General features: G+C 40.6%; 1 protein-coding gene across 3 annotated transcripts; it reads right to left on the bottom strand.

Moving 5' to 3' along the window:
* Positions 1–409: 409 nt before the first annotated feature.
* hdr (hematopoietic death receptor) lies at positions 410–11,131 on the bottom strand. 3 transcript variants are annotated; one of them, XM_083979285.1, is made up of 10 exons: positions 11,007–11,131; positions 8,005–8,158; positions 7,670–7,798; positions 7,428–7,539; positions 7,219–7,313; positions 6,508–6,600; positions 4,183–4,223; positions 3,838–4,077; positions 2,658–2,694; positions 410–2,259 (listed from the first exon to the last, which is right to left on the bottom strand). In XM_083979285.1, the coding sequence occupies exons 1-10, from the start codon at positions 11,025–11,027 to the stop codon at positions 1,916–1,918; spliced, it is 1,266 nt and encodes a 421-aa protein (XP_083835411.1). In that variant the 5' UTR covers positions 11,028–11,131; the 3' UTR covers positions 410–1,915. The 3 variants fall into 3 exon arrangements, with proteins under 3 accessions (XP_083835411.1, XP_083835413.1, XP_083835412.1); XM_083979287.1 differs by having other exon boundaries at positions 4,012–4,077; XM_083979286.1 differs by having other exon boundaries at positions 11,016–11,111.
* Positions 11,132–11,140: the final 9 nt, after the last annotated feature.

Genomic DNA, 11,140 nt, shown 5'->3' with positions numbered 1-11,140 from the left:
TCGTGAAACACAATTACATTAACCTCTCCTTTTTTGTGAGGTCTCAGTAACCTTTAACCGCAGGATTTAGTCTATGTGATCGTTTTCTTGAAATGTGATGAAATTCCTGAACAGGCACACTTTAAAAAATGTGACAGGCTTGAAGTCACCCTGAACTTTGACCACTTTCAATTAAATAATTTCCTCACAAAAGCATGACACCATAAGGGTGTAGTTGTGATACAAACAGGCTGGAACATCCGTTTGCAGTATGACAGCCTGGGATTTGACAGTGGATTCCCCTCATGAGTGAAAACATCTACTCCTACAGTACAATAAGACAATAGGCAGTTTTTTTTCAATATTTTATTATCAAAGCGTTCTGTAGCCTATTTCAGTTTATGCTTGCAGGCTGAAATTTTAAATTTCAGCTTTCAGGACTTGGCTTGTAATGACACTAAAAAGCAACCTTAGAAAAGGGCAGTAAACTCAGATCAAACCAAGTGACTGATTATTATTGCAGGACCTGAACAAGACAGAGATGACAACAGGGAAAACCAAATAACATTGTGTAACATTGTGATAGTTACTAATGAAAACTTAATGGGAAAACCCAGAAAAATAAATAGAGAGCTGAGAAACAGCCTGACAGTGCTCCCTTGTATGGGGCTTGAGGGACTCACTGATGATTGGTTCGACGATTATAAAATTCTGTGAATCATAGCTATGGTCTTCAGTCACTAGAACCCAGGGGAAAACATATGGGGGACTTTGGACTGTTGTGTTGGACAGTGTCCTGAATTAGTGTCAAGGAACACTGAAGCACTTCTGGTGGCACATGGCCAGCATTTTTCCACGACACGTTGATTTTTAATTTAGTCACACAACTCTATACCTATACGTGATTTCCGTTGGACCCATACAGCACAACCATCATTTTGTAGACATAATTCATTAATAGCAGAGAACTGAAGGAAATTCACCTTTTCCAACTACTTTTGTGGGAGACAGAGTTATAATGTAACAAACAGACAAAAAAAAAAAAGCTCAGCATAACTATGATCATGGACAACGTAAATGCCAAGATGAAGTCAAGACAGAACATGGCAATTAAATAATCCTGATCTGTTCAACATTCTTCAGGTAATCCCATTGATCTCATGGCATGATGCTTCAAGTGTTCTCTTGCTCAATCAGTGCATAACAGCATTAATTCCTGAGGACATTATATCAATACACAAGGCGCATGTTGTGGGATCAAAACATCATAAAAATCTATTCAATGTCATTTACTATGAAAAACAATCATCCTGTCTTGAGACAAGTAAACAGCAGTCTGGTAAGAAAGACGGCTAACACTCTTTGTAAATAAATATGTTATCAACCCTGCAGGTAGAGCTGAACATTCTCAGTCATACAGACTAAAAAAAACCAACAACAAAACAAGCACAACTGAATCACAGCTGTAATTGTTAATGTGTATGTGCAGTTCATGAGATCCTGCATTTCCTCAGTAGGGCTAGATTGTACAGTAACATGTCCCTACATGCCTTTTGTCTCAGTCTCACTAAGACAGGCACTTCATGCAAGTGTTTGTTTTATTTTTCTGTAAAACACCACTAAAGGTAGTTGCCTTGTGCTTTGATACTCCACTGGAAAACACAGGACAATGGAGAAGCTTTCACAGAGCAAAGACACCTCATGTCACACAGTCATGGGGTCCTTTAGACCTGTGGATGGAGGCCATGTGTATTGTGTAATTGACAATACCAAAGTTTAGCACAGACACTTGGCTTTATATTCCCATGCTTTCTCTGTAGTATGAACCTTCGGCCAAATAGATTTGCCTGTGGCTGTAACACCACTACAGACCATGGCCTTGTAAGACACTAAAGAAACTTTCTGCAACAAGGACTTGACAATGAAAGCAGTCTTCTCAGGACTGTGTCTTTTCAGATGGGCTCTCTGAAAGAGCGTCCTCGTCTCTCTGATTCTCACATACGTAATGGCGATCTTGAATAGCTCTTGCCCGGATCATCTCAGCTGTTCTCCTCTGATTAAGAACAAGTAAAGTGTTGAGCAGGTCATTTAAGCTAGCATCTCTGCCCACTTTCTCCACCCAAATTCTCAGCATTTCATGCATCCTGTCTTCAAAGTGAAGATGCTCATTGCTTTTGATCACATTGTCACTAATGTCAAGGTGACGGAAGAACCTCTTGTAGTAGGTGACCTCCATTTCCTCCTCAAAGTAAGCAAAGCATCTCCTCAAAGACTCCTCACCTGCAAACAAAAACAGAACTTCATTCAAAGACCTGGACCACAATCTGGCGTCGATGTTATTAACATTTGAAATCAGAAAGCAGACCTGGAACAGCACATTTCTGGTGTTTGTATTTTTGGATTGTTTTTGTGTGTGTACAGCTGAGTTGACTGTGTGTGTGTTGTTTGAGGACTATTGCCTCAGATTGCCCCTTGAGGGACAAATAAAGTAGGCTAGTTGATTTGAACTGAATGGAGTGGCATCATGAAAAAGCAAAGGCCAACTTTCCACTGTCATGTCTAATTAAGTTATTTCTCTGTCACATTGATCCATTTTGCATCTGAGAATCATCATCAGGGTGGGCAAGACTTTTGTGAGAGGGATGGCAAAAAGAAACAAATGAAAAAAAACACATTACCATTCACAGGAGTAAGTTTGGGAAATGGCTCTTCTTCCTAAAGGACAAAGAGAAGAGGCAGTCATTATTAATACTCAAATAAGCCAATTGTCAGTCTTGGTGAACACAACTCATCTCTTATTCAATTACTTGGCTTGTCCAAGAGCCACATGTTCCCCACTGATCAGGCAGCTGCTCTACTGAGCTGAATCAAAACTATGTTTTTCTGTCAGGCAGGTTTCTGATGATACAAACATGTACTTAGGTTTGAATGGAGAGGAAGCAGGCCCATGAGGATTTGAGTGACGCAACTCAACAGGTACAACAAGAAGCATGTGACTCATTACCTTTTCTTTGTGACGATCAAAACAACTCCTTTCACAATACTAAATGCACTAAAATGAAAGCAGATTTTCAAAGCTGTGTGTCTCTGGCTTTAACATTGATCTCCATGGCTGAGAACATGACTCCAGTGGGGAGGTTTAGTTCCAAAACAGATTGAAGAGACTGGATTTTGAGAGTCACTGGTACTTCACTACAGCCACTGTGATTCTGAACAACTGAGGTCTATGAAAAAAAAGTCAAAATTCTCTGATTTCAGCTTCTTAAATATTAATATTTCTGGTTTATTTGTTCCTTTACGACAACAAACTGAATATCTCTTTGGTTTGTGGACAAAATAAGACATTTGAGGACGTCATCTTGTGGTTTGAGAAACACTGATAATTTTTCAAAATTTGTAACACTTTATTGACCAAACAAATAATCAATTAATCGTTTAAATAATCGGCAGATTAATCGATAATGAAAATAATCGTTAGTTGCAGCCCTATAACATACAATACATTTCCAGTCAGTGTAATGTAATTAGAAATTTGTGCAGGACTCATTGTGATCCTTGCATCACATGACACAGTGAACTCAGTGGTCAAAGTAGGTTTTGAAAAGTAAGAGTTTGTTACCAGGGTTCAGTGCTTCTCATCCACCCTACAGTAGAATATATGCAACATTTTAAGGAAGAAGCGAACACTTTTCATGCAAATATGTCAAAAAGGACAAAAGTGAGGAAAGTGGGAGAAGCACAGTCAAACCAGTGCAACTACAAAGCCGGGTCAAGACAGCAAAGCATTACTGAAGAGAAACAAGGAGTAAGCAGGTGAGAAGGGAAGATGCAAGGATGGAGAGAAGCTGTTGCTCTCACCCTCGTGTCGGGCTGCCTGGGAATCACGGGACTGACGTGGGCAGGAGGTGCGGGGAAGGCAGGGGAGCAGGGCAGGTTGGTTAGGCTGTGCTGGGAGTTACTGGCTGAGCTGGTGAGGCTTTCACACAGCACTTTACGCTCATCCTCCGTGCTGGCTGAGGATTTAGGTCTCACCAGTGCGAAGGACTTTCGAGTTTCTCCGTTCCTCTTTTCCTTAGTAGGATGGCTATTGGTGTGATGCTGGTAAGATGAGCCGAATGTTTGAACACACAAATCACTTTTTGAAATGGATTAAATGTGAGTAAATGATAGATAAGGAAATGAAAGATAGTAGAAGGGACTGACCTGTGCATCTTTCATCCTGTCAGGCAGATGGCTCTGAGTGCCTAGAGAAAGGACAGAGGGAGGATTATGTAACTTTAAGAAACTGTCAAAGCCATTTGACCACTGTGTGCTTTGAATTCAATTCAACTTCCTGTTTAAATCAACACAGCAAATAAACAAAAAAATAACAGAAATGTGCAGCTTCTAACAGTTATTGCAGCACCCCTGGCCATAACAGGCAGTGGTGTTGGAGCATGGGATTTTCACATGTCATCTCTGGAACCCAGGCGATGCTGTAGCTGTTTGTGCTGGACTGTACACAGTTTAGATCCAGCCGGGTAAACAACAGAGACTGGAACAATCATCTTCACAGGGCCGTCACGGGCAAATCCAAATGGAAAGGTATCTGACTGTATTTGCCAACAACTGAGAGCAGTCCAGTGTCAGGTTTGGTCTGGATGACGATGACGCACACCCCAGCCAGTGGTTTATTTATGTTATCTGCGTTTCATCAGACGACGCTTTGCTCTAACATCATCAGCTACTGTCGGCACATCATCTGCCATGCCACCTGCTGCTGTGGGCTCATCAGCTGGAAGGATCAGACCTGCTATTTGAAATCTTGTCAAACTCGTTTTTGCGCTCGGGGTGTCAGAAACAAACCCTGCTGTGACATCCGTTTCAGTACTTTCAATCCTAACCATTCTTTACACAGACTGTTAATCAAGTAATACTCATCTATTCACAGACAGATTAAAGGGATAATTCAACATTTTAGCAAATTGGCCCATTGCCATAATCCCTATAGTTTTAGGAGTAGGTTTGTTACCTTTAATTGTCGGTGCAAGCTCTTTTTAGGACGGCAGAGCAGAGCGGCGAGCTGCTCAGAGCTACGCTATGGAGGCTAATGGGATTTCTTGGTTTCCCTCATCAAACTCATCAAATACACAACTCCAAAACGCTCTGGTGGACAAGTTGTGACCTGCACATTCACCACGCTATGAGATAATAACAGAACATTACGAGACAGAGTTGGTTTTGAGGCAAATGCAGAGACTGCTTGCCAAAAAACTGCCCCCAACAGTAACTCGCATCAGCGTTTTTGCATGAATTTACCTCAAAAACAACTCTGTCTCGTAATATTCCGTTATTATCTCATAGCCTGGTGAATGTGCAGGTCACAACTTGTCCACCAGAGTGTTTTGGAGTTGTTGGATTGTGTATTTGATGAGGGAAACCAAGAAATCCCATTAGCCTCCGTAGCGTAGCTCTGAGCAGCTCTGAGTTCTAAAAATAGCTTGCACCGACAATTAAAGGTAACAAACCTACTGGTATGACTATAGGGATCATGGCAATGGGCCAATTTTGCCAAAATGGCAAGTGGTCATTGTTGTGTTTTAGTCCAATCACACTGGCCCTGTGAGCTGGTCTAAGAGTGTGAAATGCAACAGAGAAGCCAGAGTATGACAACAGGTCTCACTGGACAACAGGAGTCGGCTATCAAACAGTTCTCAGATACAGCTAATGTTGTTTCTCTAGAGGCAACAGCAACAAAGCCAGCTCTCAACTTGCTTCATTACATTTCATTAGAGTTCAAAATTATACATCAATGAGAGTAAGGCTCATGTGCAGAGTGTTAAGGCTGGTAACTGTATCTACCCCTGAAACCCCCCATCATCTTTATCAGCTTAAGCTTCACAGGGTTAAAGGGGAGCAGAGCCTATCCAAGCTGAGTGGACACCACACACTGAACTGCAGGGTGCACCAGAACCAAAACCAGTGTATCAAGCAGCATCTTTAAGCAGTGATGCACACATTATGTCTCAGCTGTGGCCTGCAGTGGAACATGATTCAGAGCTGATTCAGAACCTTATATACAGTAACTCAGTGTCTTTGTGCTGTATGACTGACAGTGCTTATCAACTGATGGATGTATTGGTATCTAAGGAGACGTCACAGGTGTAACTTTGTTTTATCAGACTCCCCTTATACAGACATTAGAGAAAAGGATTCAATACGATGCTGAATTATAAAAAGGAGTGACTATGGTCTGCCAGAAATGAAAACCAATTGTGTGGTGCTGAAAAGTGTTATTTCATTATTAATATCAACACCTTTGTCAAGTCTTGACTTTCTGATCCAGGCTGAAATTTGACTAAATCCCTTCCTAAGGTATAAAAACGCTGTCACTGTTTTTAAAACTTTACAAAAGTGTTTGATCAAACTGTTTGTCATCATGCTTTTCATTCATTTGCAAACCATGGATAATGACATTTTATTAATGTGATTTGATGTATATTTTGGATATTATCAAGGCTTATTTTTGTTTCCCCAATCCCAACATACCTGCTACTTTGAATCTTTTCCACCACCAGCAACCTAGGACCAGGCAGAGGAGTACAGCAACAAGTACAAGTGGCACGATCACTGCTGCACTTGCTGATATTTGGGGGGAAAATGGAGTTATGCCGGTATTAATATGAACATAGCCAATTTACAGAATAAAATATACAGCAAACAAGGCTCTACTGTCAATCAAACATCCATGCATAGCCTCAGGTAGAGCCAGGTGCTGGTAGGCAGCAGGAACAACTTTGACTAGTTCCAGTAAATGTCTCTTGAGTCAGTTCTTCTCTGGTATTCTAGATATTGGCAAAGTTTCGGGATGATGTATCTTTAAATGTGGGTGCAGATAATGAGTCATTTCTAAAGTCATGAAAATCATAATGAAATTATCTGATAAGAAACTGAATGTGCGTTTCTGTGAAACACAGACCACAAACTGTACAAAATAAAATGAAAATCACTTGACTCTATTTGATTATGTCATTTTAGCTTACTCATTTCAAATTTGGGTTTTGACACCGAGACATATCAAAACCCAAATTTGAAATGATTTCCACCCATTACAAGCCATTTTGCAAAATCTGAGCTTTTATCACTTGACTTTGTACCTTCACACATGATAATGTAGGCATCATATTCTGGTGGGACAAAAAGCTTAGCCCTGTCTCTGATTTTTTTTTTCTTTTCAGATTGCTCAACTCGGTACTGTACCTGAGAAAGAGCCAGGGTTGGGCTGAGTTTTCTTCTTGCACTCAGTGTTGGTGGTAGGGGTGCAGTTCCTCACTACCTCTTCATCTTCTTCACACCTAGTTTGGAGGTGGGCAAAAAGATTGAAGGTCAGCAATCGTTCAAATGAGTGAGGAGTTTCTCCAATTACAAAGCATGAATGAGCCAAGCCCTTTTAGTTTGAATATATTCACCTTGAACATTTCTTGCACACTTCACATGCTTCTTCAGGAACACAGAATCTCCCCAATTTGCACTGACATTGAGTATCCTGAGTGGAAATGCATGGCCTTACTACTTCCTGATCTGAAAAAAAGCAAGGAAAAGATGTCTGTAAGGCCGAGTTTACTCTAAGAGCACTTCATAGAAGGTTGAATATTGATTTCTCTTCTACAGTCATTTCATTCGATAGTGTAAAAGTGTCAAGTACAATTACCTGTCCGACACCGAGTGCACTTGAAACACAGTCCCAGCCCATTGCTGTGCTCAGTATATGTCCCGTGTTCGCATTCCTCACACTCCCCCTTCTCTTTTTCTCCGGTGCAATGAGATTTCACATGTGTACCTAACACACACATACAAAACACATTGGAAAAATTCCTTTACACACCATTTCATTGAGCTTTCAAATCCAACTGTCACTGGGCTAACTAATAACCTCTCATGCCATGCTCAACCTGCTTCATAGCTCCTCTGATGGATTTTTTGATTGGAGCTGATGACAGAGCTTCAGTGTGTGGACTAAATAAAGTGTTGCTCCATGTGGCTTACCAGCTGGACAGTTCAAACAGCAGATGTTGCCGTGCGGGTACTGCAGGTCGGCTGAGCAAAAAACACCCCGCCGCGTTCTGCCGCCTCCCGTGTCAAGACCAGACCGTGGAAACGCCCCCGTGGGTTTGAGGTGAAAGATCAATATGCAAAAAACCTGAACAGATGACAAATAAATTTAAAATATATATATTTCTCTCTGACATTTATACATTTTTAATTGTTTAAGGTTCAAAGTTCAAGGTTCATTAGGTAGTGAATAAAGTCCACAACAGCAGCAGTAGAGGGGCATAGGGTTCACTTGGTTTGTCAAAAAAAATAAGTGTGTGTGTGTGTGTGTGGGGGGGGGGGTAGTCCAATAATGAATACATACAATAATTGTTGTAATAATGATACAACAATAGAAATATAAAATAAAATAAGGGGGCCAAAGAAACTTGCTGGCAGGAGTTAGTTGGTTGTAGTCCTACATGTAGTTTTAATGGATGGATTTTTAAAGCATAAATGACACTGTACATTCTTGGCTTCTCAGATGTAAATCCTGTTTTAAATCATTGTGAACTTGACTGGGATTTGGACTGAAAAATTTGAACAATTCCACTTCAATTTTGGGAAACTGAGATCCCCCCCCCCCCCCCCCCCCCCCCCCCCCCCCCTCTGATTTAACCCAAACAAAACCCACAAATAGAAGGTAGAGCTTTTGGACAAATTGACATACATCACAAATTAGTTTCCACTTTTTTTCTCCCCATCCATCCCTGTGTGTCATCTGTGTTGACACACTTTTATCTTTTAGCAGCTTGAGGTCTTTTGTAAACATATCATTTCCGCTCATGGGAGATGACTTGTTTACCATGGAATACTTCTCGTGAGTAATACCTTCAACAGAGGGAGAGTTATTTTCTCTTCGAGTTTCCTTGTTTTATTGCGACATGATGATGATGCAACACTTCACAGGACTCAACCAATGAAATGCACCTCTGATCAGGCCACATAACTAATAAGGTAAATAGCTGAGCAGATAGAGGAGGGGATTTCCTTCAGACACACTCTGGCATTAAGATAGCACTGAGGAAATCAGTCAGGCTGATGAAAGAACATCTGGAAAAAAAACCTGGGCACAAACAACATGTGAGCCACTACCTGAGAATTTGGAAGTAGCAACCAAATAAGGTAAATGAACAGGCCAGATTGCTTTCCACACCCAGAATCACGAGACACACTGGCCTACATATCACAGGAGGCGGCATCTCCTAACAAGCATGCACACACCTGTGGAACACACACAAACACACACACTGCCCATGGCTGTGCACATGTAGGCATTTTACTGCCTCTGCCCTTTTAACTAATAATAAACTAATAAAAATAATAATAATATAGTATAGTACCAGTCAAAAGTTTGGACACACCTTCTCATTCAATGGCCTTTCTTTCTTTCTTTTTATTACTTTCTACATTATTGATTCATACTGAAGACAGCAAAACTATGAAGAAAGACACATTGAGTTAGGCCTATATAGACAACAACATCTGTTTAGGATGAGCTGGACCGCAGAGTGAAGGCCAAACAGCTAAAGTGCTCAAATCAAAAGTGTGCAAAAAGCCAAACCTAACCCTCATTAAAGCACATCTAATAAGAGATTCTATGTTTTGTTTACTACACAACTCCTTCTTCATAGTTTTGATGTCTTCGGTTTTAATGTCCAATGAAGAAAGAATAAAAAATAAAGAAAACATTGATTGACAAGATGTGAGGTTTCTTTTTACAAATACACACACAAACACACACACAGTAAAAAGAAAGAAAGGGAAACACGTCATAAACTCCTAAATAAGTTGAGTAGGCTAGACCTCAAAGGTGAAGGCAAAATATGATACAACCCCCCATTGAAAAGACAAACTTTTTAATGAGTAATATGTCTACATCCGACACAGACACCTATTAGGCCTAAATGAAATACTTCCTCTGTATCTTTGGGAGTTGCACTTAAACTCAGCATGTTATCCACATAAGATTTGATTCAATTCTTACTTTCTGTTGTGGTTTATGTCAGCACTTCCAGTCGGCCAAAATGCATGCAGCTACAGTATGCTGCCCTACAAAGGCAAAGTGCAGTAGGCTATCTGTAAAAATGCCAAACTGAGAAAGGTTTAAGCATCAAATTATGAATAAACGTCTATTGATTAGGTGAATTGAATTAAATTTATTTTGTAGTTTGTCTTTCTGACCAATTTTGACCATTTTATGGCAGGTACTGCACTTTTGACTTGGTTTTGGTGCAGATACTGCACTTTGGCTTGGTATTACAGATACGGTTTTGGTTTGGTTTTACTCCAATGGAATCAGAGTAAATTATAGAATGTAGGGAGTACTCTTTGCAGATACTGCACTTTGCCTTTGTACGGCAGTAGTATGTAAGAGACAGGCCTACTGCCATAATAAAAGCATTCATTCAGGCTCAGAATCCTCAGAGCAGCTCACTGTGGCAACATCTTAGTGTGACTGAGTCCCATTAGTTGTGACTTTTTTGATGACTATGAGGAATTTAGCAGGTGAACGTGAAGAGACATTAGGATGAAGGCGTTTGGGAAATAACCCACAGCGACTTACTGTCCCTGTGCAACATGTACCCACTTGAGAATAATAAGAAGAAAAAAAACTCAGCCCAACATGTCACTGTCCTGTGCAGCTATTAAACAGAATATAACTCACACTGAACCGATGGAAAACTAAACAAACAGCCTTCACGCGCTCGGGACAGAACGTTGTAAGTTCAGGCTGTTTTTTATTCGTTCACTTCACTGACTCTTTAGTTTAGAAGAACTACTTAGCCTTTGGGGAGATATAGCCTACCATTTCGATGTAGGAGTCAGCCTACACAACAGTCTGTTGATGTCTTACTGTCACACAGAGTAAGTTGTTTTGCTCTGGTAGCGACTGACACTAAGTGCGTTGTAGGTGGAAGGGTTAAAAAAAAGACAGAAAAGAAAAGAAAACTTACCACACATACAAAGTTAGTCATGTTTTCGTAGAAGGGGTCAAAGTCCACAGCGTTAAAGTGCGTAATTCCAAACGTTATTTACAGTAAAATGCTTCAACAGCCGCCGCTCGTGCACTCTAGAGGTTTGACGCAGG

The sequence above is a fragment of the Trachurus trachurus genome (assembly GCF_905171665.1).
Source record: "Trachurus trachurus genome assembly, chromosome: 9".
NCBI classification, from domain to species: Eukaryota; Metazoa; Chordata; class Actinopteri; order Carangiformes; family Carangidae; genus Trachurus; species Trachurus trachurus.
The sequence above is the reverse complement of the archived record's forward strand: the minus strand, read 5'-3'. Positions and strand labels throughout refer to the sequence as shown.